The sequence below is a fragment of the Mytilus californianus genome, unplaced genomic scaffold, assembly GCF_021869535.1.
Source record: "Mytilus californianus isolate M0D057914Y unplaced genomic scaffold, xbMytCali1.0.p SCAF_2, whole genome shotgun sequence".
In the NCBI taxonomy this organism is placed as follows: domain Eukaryota; kingdom Metazoa; phylum Mollusca; class Bivalvia; order Mytilida; family Mytilidae; genus Mytilus; species Mytilus californianus.
In genome coordinates this window covers 129,686,515-129,712,828 of record NW_026262668.1, presented here as the reverse complement: position 1 = coordinate 129,712,828, position 26,314 = coordinate 129,686,515, and the positions used below count along the sequence as shown (strand labels likewise).

General features: G+C 33.1%; 2 protein-coding genes across 2 annotated transcripts in view; both read right to left on the bottom strand.

The window, feature by feature from the left end:
- LOC127731023 (myb-like protein X) overlaps positions 1 to 2,916 on the bottom strand; it is a 32,167-nt gene extending 29,251 nt beyond the window's left edge. Inside the window, exon 1 of the mRNA XM_052239766.1 lies at positions 2,887 to 2,916. Coding sequence (XP_052095726.1) covers positions 2,887 to 2,898 — 12 coding nt within the window. The 5' untranslated portion in view covers positions 2,899 to 2,916. The remainder of the gene's footprint in view (positions 1 to 2,886) is intronic.
- An 11,772-nt stretch (positions 2,917 to 14,688) lies between these two features.
- LOC127731022 (serine/threonine-protein kinase 16-like) overlaps positions 14,689 to 26,314 on the bottom strand; it is a 28,658-nt gene continuing 17,032 nt past the window's right edge. Inside the window, exons 7-8 of the mRNA XM_052239764.1 lie at positions 25,281 to 25,408; positions 14,689 to 19,882 (exon numbers count right to left, since the gene is read on the bottom strand). Coding sequence (XP_052095724.1) covers positions 19,756 to 19,882; positions 25,281 to 25,408 — 255 coding nt within the window. The 3' untranslated portion in view covers positions 14,689 to 19,755. The remainder of the gene's footprint in view (positions 19,883 to 25,280; positions 25,409 to 26,314) is intronic.

Sequence of the window (26,314 nt, the reverse complement as noted above, 5' to 3'; positions counted from 1 at the left end):
CATGAGATACAACAAGAGTGCACACACTGAAATGTCTCGCCTTCTTTACTAATCATTGATATTATGTTGATAGTCCTAAATATAAAGCTTTATTACAACTGTCACATAAACTTAACATTAACCAAGTAAACTAAACATTGACCAATGAACCATGAAAATGAGGTCAAGGTCAGATGAACCATGCTAGGCAGGCATGTACAGCTAACAATTCTTCCATACAACAAATAGAGTTGACCTATTGCTTATAGTTTAAGAAAAACAGACCAAAACACAAAAACTTAACACTGAGCAATGAACCTTGAAAATGAGGTCAAGGTCAAATAAAACCTGCATGACTGCCAAATAGATCATAAAATATTTCCATACACCAAATATAGTTGAACTATTGCATATCGTATAAGAAAAACAGACCAAAACACAAAAACTTAACTATAACCACTGAACCATGAAAATGAGGTCAAGGTCAGATGACACCTGCCAGTTGGACATGTACACCTTACAGTCCTTCCATACACCAAATATACTAGACCTATTGCTTATAGTATCTGAGATATGGACTTGACCACCAAAACTTAACCTTGTTCATTGATCCATGAAATGAGGTCGAGGTCAAGTGAAAACTGTCTGACGGGCATGAGGACCTTGCAAGGTACGCACATACCAAATATAGTTCAACTATTGCACATATTAGAAAAAAAGACCAAAACTCAAAAACTTAACTTTGACCACTGAACCATGAAAATAAGGTCAAGGTCAGATGACACCTGCCCGCTAGACATGTACACCTTACAATCATTCCATACACCAAATATAGTAGACCTATGGCATACAGTATAAGAAAAACAGACCAAAACACAAAAACTTAACTATAACCACTGAACCATGAAAATGAGGTCAAGGTCAGATGACACCTGCCAGTTGGACATGTACACCTTACAGTCCTTCCATACACTGAATATACTAGACCTATTGCTTATAGTATCTGAGATATGGACTTGACCACCAAAACTTAACCTTGTTCACTGATCCATGAAATGAGGTCGAGGTCAAGTGAAAACTGTCTGACGGGCATGAGGACCTTGCAAGGTACGCACATACCAAATATAGTTATCTTATTACTTATAATAAGAGAGAATCTAACATTACAAAAAATCTGAACTTTTTTTTCAAGTAGTCACTGAACCATGAAAATGAGGTCAAGGACATTGGACATGTGACTGACGGAAACTTCGTAACATGAGGCATCCATATACAAAGTATGAAGCATCCAGACCTTCCACCTTCTAAAATATAAAGCTTTTAAGAAGTTAGCTAACGCCGCCGCTGCCGCCGCCGCCGCCGGATCGCTATCCCTATGTCGAGCTTTCTGCGACAAAAGTCGCAGGCTCGACAAAAATGAATAAATGTTTCTTATTTTCTATCATGAAATAATATTTTTCAAATCAATACATTACTTTTGAATATTTTTGAATAAATGCAGTAATAATTACACTCTACTTCGGTCTCTCTAATTAGCGACAAGAAGAATTTTAGCGACAAGAAGCGTAGAGAAGCGACAAGAAGAATAATTTAGCGACAAGAAGACTATTTAGCGACAAGAAAACATTTTTTTTTATCAAAATTACTTATTCCAAATAAATATTAAAAGAATATGCAAACGAAAACAATTTTAGCGACAAGAAAAATAATATTCTATCAATAAATAGATAGAAAAAAATTTTGAAACATAGACCTAATTGCGACATTTGTGATATTTTATTATTTATTATGTATAAAGCAAGCATAACGTTTCCCCTGTCGTATTATGATATTAATTTTACTTGTGTTTTAGAACAATAATATATTTATCTTATAATTTGTTTTTAAAACTCTCTTTGTACAATATATAATAAACTTGCAAAATGCATTATTTGTGCATAATTGTCCAGAAAATACAGACACAAATTGTGAAATACAAAGAACTGAAATCAAACAAGAGGAAAACATAATTATTAATTAAGATGTGAATATTTTTCATCATTTTATTTTGTGTATTGCCTCATTTAATGATATTTATCATGTTTATGCATAGTTAAATGTTAATTGAAGATTGAAGGAAATTAATGACAATCTTGAGTTTTCAACAGGTGTTCACTATTTACAATGATTGTATATTCTGTCGCGTGTAATTGTATAGTCTGACGCGTGTACAAAGTTGAAGGTGTTAATTGGATGTTATTGTAGCGATAAAACAAGGGACACGGGCCTTGTTATCCCATTCTTCCTTACAAATGTTTAAATTTCTTCATCTATCAATATTATTATAAAAACTACGCAATCCCTTTCTTCCTCACAAATGTTTAATTTCTTCATCTATCAATATAATAAACAAAAAATCTATTTATTTCTTCCCATATATTAAAAAAAAATTAAATGCATATTTTTTAATATTTATTTGGAATAAGTAATTTTAAAAAATGTTTTCTTGTCGCTAAAATTATTCTTCTTGTCGCTAATTAGTGAGACCCCTCTACTTAGATGTATTTATATTTTATATAAACAATACTAGGACAATACTCGTATACAATACTTATACATTTTATGTATACGAGTATTGTTGACAATACTGGTATACGAGTATTGTGGTCGCCAAGTTCAGTTGATCCGTGATATACTGTATATCTAAATAAGAAGAAATGTTTCATAATTTATGAACATGGACTCATTTTCAATGTTTCTCTAAGTTAACAGATTAAAGCTACTCATGATCAGTGTTTGCTATGTATGAGATGCCGCTTCTTTTTTTAATTTTTTTTGCACTGGCTTGTCCCTACTCCATATATCAGCTTATGTATGTGAGCCCATGTATGCGTATAATGTTTGTGTAATGTGTTTATTTTGACTCACAGGAGACTCCATTTTGTTGAATTTAGCGCTTTTTGAGAACTGGAATTTGATTGGTCAATTCAAAGTTATAAACTACGAACCAAATTCCCGAGAAGGGAGTAAATATTTTTCCGGATAATTTCTATGATTTTAAAGATACTGTGATTATCACGTGGTGATTATGGATCATATTAAAAAACTTATCGATTCTATGAATACCCATATGCTATATCAATCTTTATAGACCCAAATGTTGTAAACACCTGTCCTACATCCATGACAAATATGTTGTTGTACCCGCAGATAAAGCCCCAAGTCCATAAACTGCTTGATAAATGAGATAGGTATTGACTTGGAACTCAAATGATAATACCCCAACGACATACAGGAAATCCTGGATAATCATAGGTCCAGTGGCGGATCCAAGGGGGGGGGGGGGGGGGTTCCAACCCTTTTCTTTTTTGACGATCAATGCTTTTGAATGGGGACATATCGTTGGAACCCCTTTTAAAAATGGCTGGATCCGCCCCTGAGGTCTGTTCTATGTTCCTTTTGAATTTCAACCAAAGATGAAGAACTGGCTCTTTCTTCACCGTATTGGATACATAAACTGGGCTACATAAGTGTCCTTACAACCAACGTTATACTGCTCGGTCTTCCAAATGCTCCACGAAACCTCTTTCTAAATGGTAGCATCAATTCAAGTACTTCAGCAATCAAATTCGGGCTTCAAAGTTATTGTGAAACTACCTATTCTAGAGGTGACGTGAATCAGATGTGGATACTAAAATATTCCAAAGATTTTAGAGTACATACAATCTAAAACTCTCTTATCTTGCAATACTAATATTAAAGCAATTGACCGTTCTACACTTTACACAATTATTCCCCATTCTAACCTTAAAAAAAAAAACAAATTGAAAGAGCTGGTCCTGCTTTGTTTCAGGCATTAAAAAGAATGGCCAACGAAGATACAAGTATCTTGTCTTAGGGAGGGATAAAACGTTCTTTGTAAAAATTAATTCTGATTCAAACAAAAAATTGTCTGAAACTGACATTATCAAGATGCTTGATTTCTTGATTGACAACATATTTGTTACGTTTGGAGGAAGTGTTTTCCAACAAACAATCACATTCCCATGGGAACCAATTGTGCTCCTCTTCTTGTCGACTTGTTCCTTTATTAACATGAGGCTGACTTCACACAGGAACATCTAAGGAAAAAAGAAAAGAACTTAGCAGTATCCTTTAACTTCACTTTCCGCTATATAGATGATGTTCTCTCACTAAAAATAATTAAAATTTGGCAACTATGTTGAACGCATCTATCCTACAAGTAACAGATTTTCTAAAAAGCTAGCCGTCTCATAGCTGATGAAATTTGAAAATGTTTTTCCATGCAGAATAGCAAAAATAAACGGCAAATACTAATTTTGAGATTTTCCTATTTCTTTTTGTGGGGAATCACAGACACTTGTCTCTGTTTTTTTTCCATATATACCTTTATATAACATTAAGGTATATATGACATTTTTTCGGAGACAAATGCCTGCGGGTAATGTATAAACACCGAAAAAAGGGGGAGACTTACTCAATCATCTGTGTTTGTATCTGTTTATCGATTACTTTTTTTTTCAAAAAAGATATGTTATTCATTTACTTCTTCCTAGATCAGTTGTTTATTTCTTTCTTTTAGAAAAGGAGGACCACTTCCGCCTGTATCCGTTGCATTCATAGTAGGTCTCAAAAAGTGTATAGAATGTGAAAGGTAGTAAAATTTAAACATTAAAGAACACAAAAATATTTTTTCCAAAGATTTCTCACATCTTTTTAAAATGATCCTTAAAAGTTATATTGAACAATCTTTTATCTGCCTTTTGTCTTTCAAAACTAATTAAAACGAGAAGTGTTGAGATCTAGAAAAACTTAGCATAAGCATTGACCTAATAAAGTTTAGGTCTCTGGTCTAGATAGTCCAGATAAAACAACTCATCAACGTTTAAGGCTATAGGAAAAGGAGTAATTTGGATAAGGCCAAAATATTACTAGTATATCGAGCTTAAAATTCAAATTTTGATTGATGACTGTTATAACAATGAATCATTTCAAAAACAATAACTAGATTAGATATCATTCTTTGACGAAACATTTAGCATCAATTTCAATTTCCCAACAAACACAAAAGAAAGCAGGACGCTATTTCCATTCGTTTTCAGAACCGGAAACAGCGCTAGCGCACACGTCGACAAAAATATCTTGCAACATTATGCTTATAATACATGTTATAATATAAATAAAATAATTGACTAAAATAGTTAGTTTCTCGAATACAGCGCTTTATACCATCCAAGTCTAAATTTCGTTGAAATCCATAAGATTTGGAAAATTTCATCAAAGTCTGTTTTTGTTGCCCTTTTCGGGTATACATTCCAATGTAACCTTTGAAGCGTTCTACAAAATTCGTTCTATTTCACTTTGTCGCATGATGGACTTGATATTGAGAGAAAAATAAGGCCTTTATTCGTATTATCCTCAAAGCTAAACATGCTGAATTAATATATTCTTTTGTGGGAGAGCGTTTATATGTTGACATGTAGATGTAGATGTCTTTTTGTTTTATTATCATAGTAAAACATCCATTTTCTAATAATCCAATGCCAACAGTAATTTCGTCTTTTAGATGTATATCTATTTACTTTCTTTTTTTTAGTATAGCATTTTAGTATAAATTTTGTATATTGTAATTATTTGGAGAGGATTATTTTAAATTGTTTGTATAACTTGTACCCAGTCCTATCGTACTAGTATAGATAGTCAATAAATCTCAAAAACATGTATAAGACGTTTGTTTCTGACTATGTCCATTGTTTTCAGTTATATGTATTAATTAATTTTTTACCAATTTTTTTAAAACATTTATTCACAATTATTCTATATCTAGCTAGACGTGTGAGGGTTAAAAGCTAAAAAATTATTGTAATGACACAATATGTCCATTGTAGAAGACTAACTTGTAAGAGGCATGCGGTGTTTGTACTTTAGAAATAAGGAGTTTTGTGTGTCGATAAATTGGGTTGCCTGTCTTAGTTATTTATGTATACTTCACATTTCCTTTAGGTCATATCAAGGATTTGTATCCTTGGTCATATTTAGCAATTAAAATATGTTAACATGCACAAATAATTGCTTTTATAGTCTGAGTCGGGTTTTTTTCTATTATCCCCTCGTCTTATGTTCTTCCCACTCTGACATCTTACCACAGAAAGATAGCTAGGCATTGTCTAGCCCAGCGCAAACCCTCCTCTAAATTATTCCCGTATTTATCAATATTAATCGAAAATTATTGATTTGGTTATATCTGTTTTTTAATTAAGTATCAATATGTATAACCGAGGAAAAAAGCATGCGCGGTACGTGTGTCTCTAGGTTTTCATATACGTTTCAACTAGAATGACTTTATAAACATTCATAACAACGAGCGACTGGATTAATGTGGAATGATCACGTGTCCTACAAAACTGCAGGAGTATCGGCTATATAGATAGAATAATGTCCCTGTTTACCTATATGCATGATTGATTACGATGCAGCTTTAATAACTTAAAATAAAGAGTTCAAACGCGACACTCTGCGGAATTGAAGGACATTTACTGGGTTTCAAATTGCACTAACCAATCAACAGACTTTTAATATGAATTAAAGCGTCAGTAATATCTTCCAATCAGGTAGTAAGAAAGCATTCAGTCCGAAGACTGTCCATCGCTCAACTGTTAAGGCCGTCTCCGAGGAGACGGTAATCAAACTTGAGAGAATTGAGAATGGAAATGGGTAATGTGTCAAAGAGACAACAACCCGACCAAAGAGCAGAAAACAGACCAATTAAGGCCACCAATGGGTCTTCACCACAGCGAGAAAATCCCGCACCCGGAGGCGGGCTTCAGCTGGCCCCTAAACAAAAATGTGTACTAGTTCAGTGAAAATGGACGTCACACTAAACTCCGAAACATATAAATGAACTACAATTAAAAAACAAACATACAAGACTATCAAAAACCAGAGGCTCCTGACTTGGTCGGCGCAAAAATGCGGCGGGGTTAATTATGTTTTGTGAGATCTCAATCCCCCCTATACCTCTAGCCAATGTAGGATAAACAAACACACATCAAGACGCACAGTCAAACTCAGTTTAAAGGAAGTCCGAGTCCGATGTCAGAATAGGTAACAGAAGAAACTAAGAAAAATGACAATGATACATAAATTAACAAAGGACTACTAGCAGTTACTGACATGCCAGCTCCAGACCTCAATTAAACTGATTGAAAGATTATGTCTTCATCATATGAAAATCAAGCACAATCCCTCCCGTTAGGGGTTTAGTATCATACCATCATAACATATATGAGAAGAACACAACCCGTATCATGCCAACAACTGGTTCTAAATAAATGTGTTTACTTCCATTAATTCCAAAATATGCCATCTTTAATGACCTGACAACAGTATCGTAACTATATCTCTCATCTATATCCCTTCTGAATAAGTCTGTTTTTAGGTTTGGTTAGCTTTTGAGGCGAATGACGACATTTTTGTGCTTTGTATAGAATATTAATTACCATAAAAGATTGGATGTGAAATATCTGAACGTATAAGATCTATATTTACGAATGATGTCCTTGTACCGATGATAAAATTTAGTAAATGTTTTGACTAGTTTGTGATATCGAAAACCTTGGTGTAATAATTTTTTACAGAGATTTCTTTCGTTGAAATCAAATGCGTTGTTGCATACACGAGCGAATCGATCAAGTTGAGATATAAAACAAAGTGGAACATCGGAAAGGTCAATATGGTATTTTTAAAAGAGTTACAATTTTCTTTTTGTGCGTGGCAATTTGTACCCCTGGAAAGAGCTTAATTTCTAAATCACTTGCGTTTTTGCCTTTACCAAATTCGGTAAACTATTTTTATGAATAAATTTTTCAAAAGACACGTCATTTATTTACTCTCTATATTTATTTGTTTGTGTTTGAGGAAAAAAAACAGCTGTGATAAATATCTTTCATTAATTATCCCGCGTGAGATAAATCAACCAAAAACGTTTTAGAGTCCACTGAATCTTTATTATACCGGAAATAATTGTCCCTATATCCTACTTGAGCAGGCCAAGTTCCATTAGTTTGTAAGGGTACATATTTCCTGAAAAAAATATTTATATCTAGTAAATCGTTTTAAAGTCAGTTATAGAGGTCTTCTTGTTAGTTTTTCTTTTAGCTTTGTACCCGTGAATCTGATGAGTCAACCCCCTTTTCAACTGATTTTTACAATAAGTTCTTACATAATAGAAAAGAAAGGATAATGGGGTATCCATCCATGAAACAAAGTCGGTTCATGCACAGCAATAACACAAAAAGCAAAGGAACAGCGCTTTTATTGATGAATGTTCCGCTTTAACACCAAAGTCCCATATTGGGCACCCGCAAACATGGTTATGTATGTGCCACATTCTGTATGTGCCTGTCCCAAGTCAGGAGCCTGTAGTTCAGTTGTTGTCATTTGTTGCTGTGTGACATATTTGTTTTTCGTTCATTATTATGTACGTAAATTAGGCCGTTAGTTTTGTCGTTTGAATTGTTTTACATTTGTCATTTCCGGGCCTTTTATAGCTGACTATGCGGTATGGGCTTTTCTCATTGTTGAAGGCCGTACGGTGACCTATAGTTGTTAATTTCTGTGTCATTTGGTCTCTTATGGAGAGTTGTCTCATTGGCAATCATACCACGATCTTCTTATTTTTATATTAACCCCGCCATGTAGGATGTGTGGCTGTGTCAAAATCATACGCCTGGATATCATTCATTAGTTGTCATTAGTTGTAGTGTATTATATTTGCTTTTTTAACTGTTTTGTACATAAATAAATGACATGCCGTTGGTTTTTTTGTTTGACATTTTTTAGTCATGTCGGATCCTTTTATAGCTTGCAATGTAGTATGGGTTTTTCTCATTGTTGAATGCCATAGGTTGACGTATATTATTTAACATCTACGTCATTTTGTCTCTGGTGGATATATCTATCTCATTGGTAATCATACCACATCTTTTTTTTTTTGTTATAAATATATGACTGTCTAATTTTCTGGACCATAGCAAAACATATTTACTAAAACTATGGTTGCGAACATTCGCAAGCACTATTCACATACATCGATCAAAGTTTAACTATATACCATTTTTTGTCAGAACATTTATAAAACAAACATGTACACAGAGCTGTGATTATTGTTTTCGCAGATGCTAGCAAACGTAGATCGTTCCTGTTCATTGCCCTAAGGTCTCCTAAATTTTTGTATTTTTTAAAAGGGATTTTTGTTGATTGCATACTTTTGGAAGTCTTTGTTCAATAATCTATTTTTTTCTGAAAATTTAGAGCTTGCAATATTGTAAAGACATGACTTTGTATCCATTGAAGAAACCATAGTGTTGACCTAGTTTAGATTTGGCGTTAATTCGGTTGCTGTCTTATTTATAATACACCTTTTATTTATACAAATAACTCTGGCAACGCTTTAATTCTGTACCGGCGCATTTGTGTTTAAAATATCCCTCCCTTCCCGAAAAATTTACCAGTTTTAATCGTCTCAAGTCTTATTATTTTCCCCTCTTGGAAGTTGACCTAAGGTCAAATTCCAAAGGGAAAAAAAAAGACTTAATACGATTAATGCAAGTAATTTTTTCGGGAAGTAAGGGTTATTTGTTTTGTCATCAGAATTTCACTGTACCGTGATATAAAGATCCAGAAAAGGGCAGTGTCCATTGTTATTATTAGCTTTATTTAAAGTTAGTTCAGCAGGATAAATCTCTCTATAGTGTACATACTAGTTCAGCAGGATAAATCTCTCTATAGTGTACATACTGAAGTCGTCATAATGGACGAGAGTAAATATATCATCCAAATATCTAAAAGTGTTATTAAATTTTTGTATAAGATGTTGTTTTGATGGATCTTTGCTGATTTTAGTCATATATTGTAACTCATAACAATACAGAAACAGGTCCGCAATAAATGGCGCACAGTAAGTCCCCATTGGAATTCCGATAACTTGACGATATACGGAATCTCCTTAGCGAACAAAAATGTTATCTAGTAAAAATTCAAGTGCAGTTATCGTATCAAAGCAGGTCCAATTGACATAGTTCTTTTGTTTGTTGTTACTAAAAAATGACTGAAAAGAGTTTGAACATATATATTCGCATTCTGACTTTTTAAATACCCATTTGATTAGGTGTGTGATTTTCTTCTTATGATATTAGGCAAAGTGGTATATAGGGTAATAAAAATCAAAACTTTGAACAGATTCGAAATCACCAATATAAGCAAGTACTTCCAACGAATTTACCTTTCTCATTAGAGAAGAAGGCTTTGAATGAGTTGCAGCTGAAGCCCGCCTCCGGGTGCGGGATTTTCTCGCTGTGTTGAAGACCCATTGGTGGCCTTCGTCTGTTTTCTGCTCTTTGGTCAGGTTGTTGTCTATTTGACACATTCCCCATTTCCATTCTCAATTTTATTGCATTCAGATTTACCAAACGACCATTTAATTAAATAGGAAAACTTTTGTTTGATAAGATTGTGTGGAAGTGTAGTGTAAAGAGTTGAAAAGTCAAAACTGTCAACAGATCTAAAACATCCAAAGAATGTTTTACACTCCAAAGGCTGTTTCCTTGGAAGAGAATTGGAACAATAGCTCCACTCTTTCAAAAAACGCTAGAATTAAATACTATGAGAAAACTAAAACACTCATTGTTCACTATAGGACGACTCATGAATGGTCAGACCTATTCCAAATGTTAATTCACTTGTTTGACATTGAGAAAAAGATTGAGTGAGCTTGTGGTGCCCATGATGTGTCTTATCTTTTTATTAGCACTGAACTTGTGTCTTATTTATGTCGACAGACTGCTTGGTGACTTGAACTGCTCCACGGTCTGTAGCAATGAATAAGAGAAAAGGCCAATTTCCCTTAATATAACATAGATAGAAAACAATGAGTCAGGGTAGGTGTATATTTTAGTTCTTGGAAAAAAGATATAAAGGAGTCCCACATGGATCCATTCTTGGACCAGTTTGTTTAGCATTTTCCTTAATGATATTTTTATCTTTTTTTTTAAAAGGAAAGTGCTCTATATAGTCATGATGATGATACTACATTGTCATACTAAGGACCAAATTTGGATATATTGTTTAAAACTCTTGAACAGGGAAGTTCAGATCTTATATAGATTGGTTTTTGGACAATCATATTAAAGCAAATCCCTACAAAAAATATTGCGGAGAAAAAAATACCATAACAAATGAAGGGGATATAGAACAACAGGTCGAACAACAAATGTTCTTAAACCCTGCTGACTGCCATTTGGCGATTGATCACCGATGTAATAAATGGATCTTAATTATAAATTAAATACTAAACAGAAAATCCCAAATTGAGGTAAATTGTATGGCTTTCCAAATACCGTTTAGATTCCTAACATCACTGAAGAGACATTAATTGTCGAAATCCGGATATGGTGTACAAAAACCTTTGCACCTTTTATTTGCAGTATACCATCTTTTCCGCAAGTTTATTTTTTTCTGTTTAGTATTTAATTTATAATTAAGATCCATTTATTACATCAGTGATCCGTTTATTTGGCAATCGCCAATGGCAGTCAGCAGGGTTTAAGAACATTTGTTGTTCGACCTGTTAGTCAAATGCGTTTTGTTAAAATATACTTTTTCACTTTTTTTGGTCTTTTGGAAAATGTTGTTTGTGCTGTATTTAGACCCCTCTAACAAGAAATTTGTTTTGCATGCACACGTATAAAAATTGCGGTTTTTATCCAACGCAATCATAGGTTTGAACGTTGTTTTCAATTTAGACTTGTTTATATTTTTTCGTTTGGGCTTGTATTATATTTGCCTTCGGGTTTATATGATCCGTTCATCCTATTTTGACTCCTCAAAATTCAAGAGTCTATCCCAAATTGAGGTAAATTGTATGGCTTTCCAAATACCGTTTCGATTCCTAACATCACTGAAGAGACATTAATTGTCGAAATCCGGTTTTTATCCAACGCAATCATAGGTTTGAACGTTGTTTTCAATTTAGACTTGTTTATATATACATATATAGACTTTTTTGAATATGAAATATATATGTGATCTTATCTTATCTTATTATCAGCTGACCCGAAGGATAGAAGTTTAGGCAAAATTAGCTAAGCTATTCGACAGATACTTCGGGTTTGGAGTGACTAATTCTTTTATATGTTGCTCCGTTTTTTCCACAAATGTTTTGTCAAGGACGTTTATAAAATATGCTATGTTAATTATACGTCCTTGGTTTTGTAAAATAACCGAGTATTATAGTAACCACGTACTTGTGTGGACTGTATTGTGCATTGCAAAGCGCCAAATATTCTGTGTCAGAAACCTATAATGTGTCAAATATTTAATTACAATCCAAATTCAGACCTGTATCTAGCTTGAATATTGTGTCCATTTTTGCCCCAAGTTTGTTCAGGGTTGGACCTCTGTGGTCGTATCCAGCTGCGCTGAGCGAAGCAGTTTATTTCCACAATTGTCTTATTATGTAAGTGATTGAGAGCACTGAAGGGTAAAGATTGCTTTCATTTTGCAATTTTGTGAATTTAAAATAAAACACTGAATTGCATTTAGCTTGGAAATTATAGATTTAAGTTGGAGTTATCTCCCTTTTTTCATGATTGTACATTTGTAGTTGAACCTATTTATAAACAGATTCATACATTATGCATTTCTAATATGATTATTAATAAAAAAAAAAGTTTTCTTGACAAGTATGGTAATTAAAGTACACCTTATATTGTATCTTGAATAACTAAGTCTAATACATCACCAATAAATTGCATGACATTGACTGGATAGGACTTATACCTAGTACAAACAAGACAAATAATGTGTGTGTACCTGTGTTGCTGCATGCAATTGAATAAGGTAACATGTATATTGAAGCATAACTGATCAAGATCATTCATTTTCATTGAAGCCAAGAAATTTTTTAAACAGAAGTGGCTGCATAGCAAATGTAAAAATAGTTTTATACATGCTACAACTCAACATTTATGTAATATCAAGCTGCAAACTAAAAATAAAATCCTTCCCTTGCAAGAAGCCAAGAAAAATATGATGAAAGTTTCTACCCAGGTTTTTCAGGACAGAATACAGAAATATGGAATAACGGATCGAGTGGAGTGGTTACTATTCTTGCTTTTGCCGTTGGCATGGCAGGTAAAAATGTACTCAAAATAATCCTTGCCTTACCTCTGTATCTTTAAACCCCTTTGTAGAGGAACCATACATTTGTATGTAGAACTTGTGATCTGCATTGTCTATGTACAGTGAACTTACACATAATCAAGAACTGACATATTACACTACCGGTATTTCAAACATTTCATGGTCATTAATAAATGATGATGACAATTGGAATTCCTTTTTACAGATGTAATCTTGATTCATGTATACAAACTATTTGTATACATGAATCAATACACCAAGGTTCCCTGTTGAAGACCGTACTCTGACCTATAATGGTTTACTTTTATAAATGTTGACTTGGATGGTGAGTTGTCTCATTGGCACTCGTACCACATCTTCTTATATCTATTTAATGTTAATTGGATGGAAATATAAAACAAGAGAGCACACGCTGAAATGTCTCGCCTGTTTTACTGACCATTGATTTTATGTTGAAAGTCTTAAAGATTAAGGTTTTACTACAAGTATCACATAAACTTAACATTTTTAAAGATCCATGACAATGAGGTCAAGGTCAGATAAAAACTGTCACAGAGCACATCTACTCCTTACAATTATTCCATACACCAAATATAGTTGACCCATTGCTTATGGTAATTGAAAATCAGACCAAAACACAAAAACTTAATGTTAATCAATGAACCATAGAAATGAGGTCAAGGTCAGATGATACTGGCTAGACAGACATGTACACCTTACAATCATTCAATACACCAATAATAGTTGACCTATTGCTATTAGTATTTGAAAAACAGACCAAAACACAAAAACTTAAAATTGACCAATGAACCATGAAAATGAGGTCAAGGTCAAATGACACTGGCTAGACAGACATGTACACCTTACAACCATTCCATACACCAAATATAGTTGACCTTTTGCTTATAGTACTTGAAAAACAGACCAAAACACAAAAAATTAACAATGACCAATGAACCATGAAAATGAGGTCAAGGTCAGATGAAACCTGCCAGTCTGACATGTACCCCTTACAATCATTCCATATCTGAGAAACGGACCTAATTACGTAACTTTAACCTTGATCACTGATCCATGAATTGAGGTCGGGGTCAGGTTAACTCTGTCTGACGGACATGTAGACGATGCAAGGAACCCATATACCAAATATAGTTATTTTATTACTCATAATAAGTGAGAAATGTCTCGCATACTTTCGTCGCAGGCGAGACAAAAATCAGATTATCAGCATGTAATGCTAGTATCAGTATAAATACCTCATAAATTGATTGACTGATTGGTGTCTATGGCCATTTTCAGTACTATTGTGATATTTTGTGAAGGTCAGTTTTTATTGGTGGAAGAAGCCAGAGTGCCCTGAGAGAATCACCAACCTTTGGTAGGCCTCATAAATTGATTTGACTAATATCTGATGCATTTTTGACTGTGGTTTTAACTGCATCAATAATAAATACTGACACCTGATTAGTTTCCTATAATTGAGATATAATCAAGCAAGTTAATAACATGAGCCTTTTCAAATAATGTTTAATAAAAAAAACAAAATAACAACTTGTAAATTACACACCTTTAATATAAAGTTTCCTATCGAAACATGCAAGTGGAAATTATATCAAGAGACGAACATTTCTCTAACCAATATCCTCATTTGATTGGCGAAGAAATGCATTATCTTTTATATTGTTATTATCCAGACATTTCAAGGTTAAGAAACAAATACATCCCATATGACTACAACCAATTACAAAAGATCCCAATTTACAGTAGTACCTGTGGCCATGTTGGTTGACAGCAAAGAACATCAAATACAAATTTTAATCTTTTCACACTACAGATGATTATTTAAACAAGTTGAGCTGTGAGCTTTTGCTCACAAATGAGACCCCTGCTTTAAGTTTTCTGTAATCCACAAGTTAGAGAGAAATAAATCTGAAAACATATAACACAGTAAAGCATGCTGACATGAAGCCATAAAACACATTTCAGGAAGCTTTTATTTGTAGGTGGCTAGAAAAATGCAGCTTAAATTTCATACATGGCCATTGTGTTTAAAATATAATATGAGACAAGTGTACCTGTGAAAGAGGACAATATCTGTTAGCTGGCCATGTAAAACTGTCTTACTTTTTTTCTTTAAATTAAATTAATAAAATACTTTTTTTTTTACTTTGTGCAATGAGCTTTCAAAAATCATATATTCTAACCATAGAATTAAAGTAGCAATATCACCTCATTGTCTTCCTACTTTAGGACTGAACAAAACCGAAAATAGATTTACAAAAGGAGTTGGTTCACTAACTCATAATTTTGGCCATTAAAATCTAAATTTTTTAAAACTGTGATAATGTTATGATAATTTGATGAAAACATGGAAAACATATGTTAAAATGTCCAGTTGTTTCAGTTAAAAAAAAAAGGTTTTCACCTATGGCGTCATTACTGATAAGTGATGTATTTTTGACGTCATAATTGTAGGTGAATTTTGTTTAAAACTGAAGGCAAAATTTATGACAGTTTTCTGAAGAAATAACAGTGGCACCATGCCTTGCCCACACATATTTTTGCTAAAATATTCTCTATATACCGTATTCTTTACTTTTCGACCAAAGGTTAAATGGGCGAGGGGTGAAGCCTCATAAAAAAATCATGAAATAAAGGTTAACAAGAGTGCACACGCTGAAATGTCTCGCCTGTTTTACTGACCATTGAATTTATGTTGAAAGTCTTAAAGATAAAGGTTTTACTACAAGTAACACATAAACTTAACATTTTTAAAGATCCATTACAATGGGCTCAACGTCAGATAAAAACTGTCACACAGACAAGTACACCTTACAATTATTCCATACACCAAATATAGTTGACCTATAATATTGCTTATGGTAATTGAAAAACAGACCAAAACACAAAAACTTAATGTTAACCGATGAACCATAGAAATGAGGTCAAGGTCAGATGATACTGGCTAGACAGACATGTACACCTTACAATCATTCAATACACCAATAATAGTTGACCTATTGCTATTAGTATTTGAAAATCAGACTAAAACACAAAAACTTAACATTGACCAATGAAACATGAAAATGAGGTCAAGGTCAGATGACACCGGCTAGACAGACATGTACACCTTAAAATCATTCCATAAACCAAATATAGTTGACCTTTTGCTTAAAGTACTTGAAAAACAGACCAAAACACAAAAACTTAACATTGACCAATGAACCATTAAAATGAGGTCAAGGTCAGATGACACCAGTTAGACAGACATGTACATCTTGCAGTCATTCCATACACCAAATATAGTTAACCTATTGCTTGCAGTCCTGGAAAAACAGACCAAAACACAAAAAATTAACAATGACCAATGAACCATGAAAATGAATTCAAAGTCAGAAGAAACCTGCCAGTCTGACATGTACCCCTTACAATCATTCCATACACCACATAGAGTTGACCTGCTGCTTGTAGTATCTGAGAAACGGACCTAATCACGTAACTTTAACCTTGATCACTGATCCATGAATTGAGGTGAAGGTCAGGTTAACCCTGTCTGACGGACATGTAGACATTGCAAGGAAGCCATATACCAAATATAGTTATCCTATTACTCATAATAAGTGAGAAATTCACATGGCAAAAAAATTGTAATTTTTTTTCAAGCAGTCACTGAACCATGAAAATGAGATCAAGGACAATGGGCATATGACAGACGGAAACTTCGTAACATAAGGTATCTGCTTACAAGGTATGAAGCATCCAGGTTTTCTACCTTCTGAAATATAAAGCTTTATACAAATAGTTTACGCTGCTGCCGCCACCAGATAGTAATACTTATGTCTCCCATACTGCGACAGGCGAGACAAAAAAGGTGACACATTTCTAGAAAAATGGACTAAAATAAAATGTATTCCTATTTCAGGCTAATGTATTTATAAATATAAAGCAGATATACAACTATTCTTATTATACTTTCAAAAATATTACATTAAGCAATACATACACATAAGATTTACTCAAACAAATGAATTTAAAAAAATTCACCTTTACAGGTGTAATACCACCAAATCATAGTACATCACATCCGGTTTCATACGAAAAAGGGTTGTTTATTGGGGTTACTGGCTCTACTCCTTTCTTGCATAATTTTTGTTGAAAAGTAAGCTGAAATATGGAACCCCCCCCTTGATGTTGGTCTGACATGTTATTTTGCATTTTCTACACTGTTTGTTTCATGTATTGTTTTGATCTTATTAAAGTATTATTAAATTAAAACTGTAATTATTTCTACATGAAATCAGAGAAGATAGACAATATTTATTTTAAAAAATGTCTGTTAATTATCAGATAAGTTTTCCCTGAAACTCATTTTGCATCTGTTTCATAATTATAAAATCTTATGTTGAATCAGCATTAAAGACTTGTTTCTATTTAAACAAACTAATATTCAATCTCTTTCACAGGAAACACAATCCTCATATTACATGTTGGTAATCAGATACACTCTTCAACTTTGTCATTTATTTGGCTTTTAAAACTTTTTTGATTCGAGCATCACTGATGAGTCTTTTGAAGACGAAACGCACGTCTGGCATACAAAATTTCAATCCTGGTTACTGGTATCTATGATGAGTTTATTTATATACACAAAATTGTGGCAAATGGATTGCTCCTTTATGATCAGGTAGAAGTTTGTGAGAAATCATATTCCTCTTTATGTTTTTTATGCAAAGTCCCTCCTTCTGATCGGGGAATACTTTTTTTCACAAGCAGCTGATAGAAAGTGAGGTACAATGTGGTCTCTCTATTAAAGTGATACTCCAGCTCAAAACATTTATTTTGAAGAATAATATTTAGTCGATGATAACTGTGGAATTGTTACCAATCAGAAAACAAAATCAACAATTTTTAGTTATTTAAATATAGGATTTAATTAGAATGATTTATACATGTAATTGATTTCTGAGTGTTAATCTGATTTTTGGGAGAAGGCAGAGAAATTTCTGACTATTGGGTCGAATTTTAATAGGAAAACTGATGTTTTATATTTCTTCTCTTGTAATAAAATGAGTGTGAAAAATTCCTGTAATTTCTGGGGATTTCAAAATAAGTTTCACTGTTCCATTTCCTAATTACAAGAATAATACAAAGGCCTTGTAATAAAAAAGAACTCTAACAGCTTTCAAATGTGAACTTAATACAATCATAATATTACAAGACAGCATTATACAATATAGATAAAAAGTTCAGCGTTTATTGCACATCAAACAAGGCATATACAAGTAAGTTGTAGCCTATTTTAATATTACACAATGTTCATATCAAGGTTTATGATTTATCAATATTTCAAAGTTGAATATAATTTTCTAAAGCCCAGAAAGAAATTGTAAGGAGGGGATGTCACATCCACAATCCATCGTTAGGAGGGAATGTCACATCCACAATTCATTGTTAGCAGGGGATGTCACATCCACAATCCATTGCTAGGAGGGGATGTCACAATCACAATCCATTGCTATGAGGGGATGATCGTTAGGAGGGGATGTCACATCCACAACCCATCGTTAGGAGGGGATGTCACATCCACAATCCATCGTTAGGGGGGATGTCACATCCACAATCCATCGTTAGGAGGGGGATGTCATATCCACAATCCATTGTTAGGAGGGGATGTCACATCCACAATCCATACAAATTTATCAGGATATCTTAAAATATGCATTCTAGTTTTTACACCATCATATTGTGTAATTTAGAAAGCCATCAAAAGCCCTATTTTCTGGAATACAACCTTTCCTGGAAAAAGCCCTAACTAAAAAGATTTTAATAGGATTAAATAAATAATTAAACTGGATGATAAATATTCTCATTTTCTTGTCAAGATAATTAGCCCATTAATAGATGAAAGAGAAACAGAATTGACATATGCCAATTTAAGAATGCAGGACATTTGTCATTTTATAAACATTATTCACTAAAAATGACTAAAAAAAACAATATACTGATATAAATAGTGATTCACTAAACAGCAGTAAAACTGAAATATTTTAAATAAGTTATGATATATCAGCATACTGTGGATTCATTATTATTTGTTGGATACCAATTTTTGTGGATTTCGAGGGTACAGGGAAACCACAAATTTAAATGTTCAACGAATAACAAATTTGCTGTATGATTATTTGCAGACTTTTGGAAAACCACGAAATCAAATATCCATGAAAATGCTTACTCAATCCAAGAAAATAGGTACCCACGAAAATTGGTACCCACGAAAATAAATGAATCAACAGTAGGTAACAAATGATCTGATCACTGGTTCCAACATCAAATGATCTGATCACTGGTTCCAACATCAAATGAAATAAATATTATACAATTATTCATTAATGAATAGCAGACAAATCATATCTATATATATAAAATGTCTTACGTACATGTCTTTACTATAGATTATTGGTAGTTAAACTTATTCAGCATTAAAATATATTTAACTTCCCAGCCTTTTCTACTTAAAACACCCTTTCAAACATATTGAGTATCGTAGATAAAATGATAAATGCATAAATGATACTGTCACACACGGTTAGTAGCTGAGTATGACACAGTTTCTATATGTTGTAATACACTGTCTATAAATGGCCTCTCTGCTGGGTTAACTTTCATTTGTAATAATATTGTGTCCTGTAAAGATTTGGAATATCTGCAAAAAAAGAATAATCAGCTGAACTATACTCAAAATTAAGGAGTTTCTTGGAATACAACATAAATTTCCAGCAAATGTAATATGAACACAACATTTTGTTTTATCATCTATTTACCTATTCTCTGGGATTAAAAAACTTGTCAAAAAAAAAACAGAGCAGTGCTATAATATGAATCTATTTCCCTATCAAATAGGGATTTAAACACCCATTTTGTTCTCTGACTGAACCTAAAGAAATCTGCAGACGAAACACAGAAAGTGCCTTACAATCCATTTTATAACTGCAAATCAGCTATTTTTTATTTTATAATTTTTTTTTACTGAAGAATTCAAGTTTCTTGTTGAGGTACTTAAAGATACAATACTACAAGCAAGAAATGAGAGAAAATGCACATTGGTTGTTTGCGTTGGCTATTATATTTTTATTAATACATTCTGGACAACCTAATTTCTACTCCTATTTTTTTAAACTGTTTGTTATCTTACTTCCTCTTTCTATATATATATATATATATATATATATATATATATATATATATATATATATAAATAGTTGAGCTATATTCAAATAGAAAAATGAAATTCAATTTCCAAACCAGTGTTTAATAAAATGCTCCGCAGGGCTCAGCTTGATACGACCGCAGAGGTCGAACCCTGAACAGTTGGGGCAAGTATGGACACAACATTCAAGCTTGATACAGCTTTGCATTTGGATTGTGATTAAATATTTGACACAGCATAGGTTTCTACACAGAATGAATGTGGTCTAAGAACTTAAAAATTTTAAATTGGACATTCACCTATTATGGTCCAATATCCAAAATCTAAATACATGGTTAGATTCAGCATATCAAAGAACCCCAAGAATTCAATTTTTGTTGAAATCAAACAAAGTTTAATTTTGGACCCTTTTGACCTCAATGTGGACAAAGTTGATAACGGGGCCCAAAAATCAAAAATCTAAATACATGGTTAGATTCAGCATATCAAAGAACCCCATATATTCAATTTTTGTTGAAATCAAACAGTTTAATTTTGGACCCCGATTTGGACCAACTTGAAAACTGGGCCCATAATCAAAAATCTAAATACATGTTTAGATTCAGCATATCAAAGAACCCTAAGAATTCAATTTTTGTTAAAATCAAACTAAGTTTAATTTTGGACCCTTTGGACCTTAATATAGACCAATTTGAAAACGGAACCAAAAATTATGAATCTACAATTCAGGGCTTCCAAAATTTCCTGACGACAGCCGGACATTTTTCAAAGAAATATTTTTGACGGTCAATGATCAGCTGGATACTTAAATGTAACTGAGAGGATGCATAAATTGATATATGTGTCTAAATAATTAGTAGTGTTATATGCAATAAAATTCTTTATAACTGTTTTGTTTTCTTCATTCTAAAAATAAATAAAATATTATCCTCGGTATTGTGTCATTTTTCTGTGTATCGTAATACAGTAACCATCATTGCATCAATCAGCTTCAGTACCTGACTGTTCTCATGTTTTTGTTTCTGTTTATATAATCTATCTTCTCTCTGTGAGTACTTAACACTTTGTAAATTAAGGCCATCTTATTTGAAACTGTTGATGTTGGCTTTAATTGCAGTACAACTTGATCATCAATACACGTGATACTTTTCTTTTTGTGTATTGATTACCTGACCACGTGACTTTTACAACTGATGCGGTATTTATAGATAACATTGAGGAGGCCCGATGAAGGATATTGTTTTAAACCGTGTAAAATCTACTGAACAGTGATAACATTTTTCTTTGTACAATTTCCCAACCTGATTTAGAAAATAAGGAATAAATAAAAACATACTCAGTTGATAAATAATTTAATGAATAACAACATGATATTTTATGTAAGCATATAACAACAATAAAATGTCAGAAGAGCACAATGCTGACAAACACACGCAATAAATATTACAATGAGCACATTGAAAAGAAGCACAGATCACAGCACAAGATTAGAGTTCATTTAGTCTAATTAAAGATTTTACATTCATGAGCTTGCTAAATGCATTGTTCTGATAAACATGGCGGTTACGAACGGATTGCCATTTGCGGATAGCAGGAACAGGGTCAAAGTCTTTAACATCTACACCTACTAAGCTTATCCTCATAAGTTGATCTAAAGCGTCAATACCTAGACTACACCTTAGTCGATCATAATTCCCACGGCGGGACTTAACTTTACGTCGGACATCACCTCTTTCTCTATAACATCGGAAATTGTCTGAATAAATTCGGAGCAGGCATTGTTCTCTTGATATAATTTAGAAGTGATCACGGCACCATTTAACTTAGTTAAATCATTTATTGACTGAAATTTGTCCATTGGTTTTTCCTATATATTTTAGTAAATTTTCCCCTTGAGAGTACCCCAGTATTTAACACGATGTACAGTGTTAAATAAAATAATATATATCATACTTATTCATTTATAAATATCCTTATTTGAAGAATAACTTTTAAATATCAGGATACTTTTAAAACTGAATGCTCATTTAAAATAATATCTATAAAGCGTAATTAAATAGGATGTTGTTCCATACACGCTTACATATTTGACCTCGTTTACCGGATTACCTTTATGTACATTGTTATGCATCATTAATTCTATTGATAAAGATAAGCTAAGGACACCTCATCAAAGGTGACAAACCTGTAATCAGTGAATGATTTATGGCTTCAATATAACTTATTGAAGGGATAATTGTTTGACAGCTTGTTGTTATTTAAATAAAAGAAAACGTGTTTTTTCTACTTTTTATTGATGTACACAAGCTAAAGACCAAGCCGTATATTTATGTACCCAGAGGATTAGATTAACTGAGACACTTCAAAGTATCTGAAATATGCTGCTTCTGTTTTATTAAACCCAATTATGACCGAAATATCTTTGTGAAATAGATTGCCACAATTATAAACTAAAATGCCCAAACGGACATGCCCAAAGCCCCAAACGGACATTTTTATCGATCGATAGTTGGTAAAAATTGAAATGACCGTTTCATGAAAATGCCTTGAATAACAAAATGTGGCACACCAATTCTATTTGACCGTTTGAGGCTGAGAGCAGCCGGTCTTTTTATGAAAGTTTCGGTCAAGTCCGGAATATATGACCGTTTTAGAAGCCCTGATCTACATACACGGTTTGATTCGGCATATCAAAGAACCCCAATAATTCAATTTTTGATGAAATCAAACAAAGTTTAATTTTGGACCTTTGGACCTCAATGTGGACCAATTTAAAAACGGGGCCCAAAATCCAAAAACTTAATACACGGTATGATTCAGCATATTAAAAAACCCCAAGAATTCAAGAATAAAACCCCATTGAAATTGGTCAAGAAATAAGCAATTTATACGAAGTATCTTCTTTTGCACAATACTGTGCAATTAAATATTTCTTGCTATTGCGCAATACTGTACAATTGACAATTTCTTGATATTGCGCAATATTGTGCTATTGGATATATCTTGCTATTGCGCAATACTGTGCAATTGAAGATTTCTTGCTATTGCGCAATACTGTGCAATTGAAGATTTCTTGCTATTGTGCAATACTGTGCAATTGAAAATTTCTTGCTATTGCACAATACTTATTATATAATAATTTACACATCCTGTTTGGTGTGTATCTCCTACCATATCATTATTATTTGCTTTTAAATATAAATCAGAAATAACCAACTTAAAATGGAAAATTTTAAAAGAAAAAAAAAAGGAAAAAAAGAAAAAAAAGGAAAAAAAAAAAATCCCCCCCCAAATTTTTTGAACCCCCTTATGATTCATCACCCCCAAACTCAAACCCAGCTTTCCCTTTGTGATATGGAACCTTGTAGTACAATTTCAGAAAGATCCATACACTTACACACAAGTTATTGTCCTGAAACTAGAAAAATGCTTGTTTTTTGCCCCTTTTTGGCCCCTAATTCCTAAAATATTGAGGCAATTACCCCCATCATCAATCCCAGCCTTCCCTTTGTGGTATGGTACCTTGCAGTACAATTTCAGAGAGATCCATACACTTGAACACAAGTTATTGTCTGGAAACTAGAAAAATGCTTATTTTTGGCCCCTTTTTGGCCCCAAATTCCTAAATGTTTCGACAATTACCCCCAAACTCAATTCCAGCTTTCCCTTTGTGATATGGAACCTTGTAGTACAATTTCAGAAAGATCCATACACTTACACACAAGTTATTGTCATGAAACTAGAAAAATGCTTGTTTTTTGCCCCTTTTTTGGCCCCTAATTCCTAAAATTTTAAGGCAATTACCCCCAAAATCAATCCCAGCATTCCCTTTGTGATTTGGAACCTTGTGGTACAATGTCAGAGAGATCCATACACTAACACACAAGTTATGTCTGGAAGTTACAAAAATGCTTATTTTTGGCCCCTTTTTGGCCCCTAATTCCTTTACTGTTGGTACCATAACCCCCAAAATCAATCCCAACCTTCCTTTTGTGGTATTGAACCTTGTGGTAAAATTTCATAGAGATCCATTCACTTAAACTAAAGTTAGAGTGCGAAAACCAATGTGTCTTCGGACGACGCCGGACGACGACGACGGCGACGCCAACGTCATACCAATATACGACCACAAAAATTTTTTTGTGGTCGTATAAAAAGTGGTACAAAGTCAGAACTTCTCAGTTTTTACAAATGGACAAACATAAAACACAAAATGAAATAAAAGTTTATAATAACATTTTTTATTTGGCGAAAAAATATTCATATGGTCTAACAATAAACTTATTGGCAAAGATGTGGTGAAAATCCATAATAATTGCACTGCTTTACTTTTAAAGTACTTAAACTTATGAATATGTAAAAAGACAAGTAATTTTGGTTATACCACAAGTCAGTTCATTTATTGTCAAGTCAAAGAAATAGATTTGGAGTTTAGTATGACGTCCATTATCACTGAACTAGTATACATATTTGTTTAGGGGCCAGCTGAAGGACGCCTTCGGGTGCGGGAGTTTTTCTCTGCATTGAAGACCCATTGGTGGCCTTCGGCTGTTGTCTGCTCTATGGTCGAGTTGTTGTCTCTTTGACACATTCCCCATTTCCATTCTCAATTTTATTACAGGACAACTGAAATTACTTTACACATGTTTCCATCATATAACCTTTGGTTATACAGGGCTAACACCATCATTTATACTTTGTCGGAAATTTACAAATTGAAAACTTGATTTCTTGATATGATCAAGCATAATTTAGGGTTAGGTAAACTCTCCAAGTGTTCCAGATTTAACATTCCTATTTTTTTTTTAAATTACACTTGAAATTAATTAGCAAACTTGAATGATACAATGAAATAGAATTGTTTATGGTCAAACATGTAAGAGATGAGACTTACCCTCGATTATCTTCTGGAAATTTGACTCGACCACTTTGAGCAGCCAGAGCTATACTTCCACCATGATTATAATCACTCTCAAATGGTGATGTCAAGTAGGCTAATGCATATAACAAGCAACCTAAAGACTGAAATAATAATCCTGTTTACAATTACTTTTGTACTTTTTAAATACTATACATTTCAGGATATGTTTGATTCAAGTGAGACATGGAAATGCTAAGTTTTATATTTTTTTTAAATCACTTAATGATGTCACCAATTTTGGAAAACTTATTTTTTTCTATATCATTGGCAATCATATCATATCTCCTTATGTACAATATGTACACCTTACAATGGTTCTATACACCAAATATTGTTGATCTGTTACTTGTAGTTACTAAGATACTGACATATCAAAACTTTATAAATGAACAATAAGACATGTAGGAAAGCCCCATTTCATGTTAGCAGGTCTATAACTTTGAGATTGATTTCCATAGCTGTCAGTGTTCTTTGATACAGTGTTGTTTATTTTGATTTGTTTGTACTTGTATTTTTATAATATATAATACCATTATTATAGAATTAAGTGCTTTGATAGTCTCTGTTAAACTTATTCCAAACTTCCTTAGACTGTGGAGAATCATGTGTTGATGGCTGATCTTTGATAGTCTCTGTTAAACCTATTCCCAACTTCCTTAGACCGTGGAGAATTAGGTGTTGAGCTGATCTTTGATAGTCTCTGTTAAACTTATTCCAAACTTCCTTAGACTGTGGAGAATCATGTGTTGAGCTGATCTTTGATAGTCTCTGTTAAACTTATTCCCAACTTCCTTCGACTGTGGAGAATCATGTGTTGAGCTGATCTTTGATAGTCTATGTTAAACCTATTCCCAACTTCCTTAGACTGTGGATAATCATGTGTTGATGGCTGATCTTTGATAGTCTCTGTTAAACTTATTCCCAACTTCCTTAGACTGTGGAGAATCATGTGTTGAGCTGATCCTTGATAGTCTGTTAAACTTATTCCAAACTTCCTTAGACTGTGG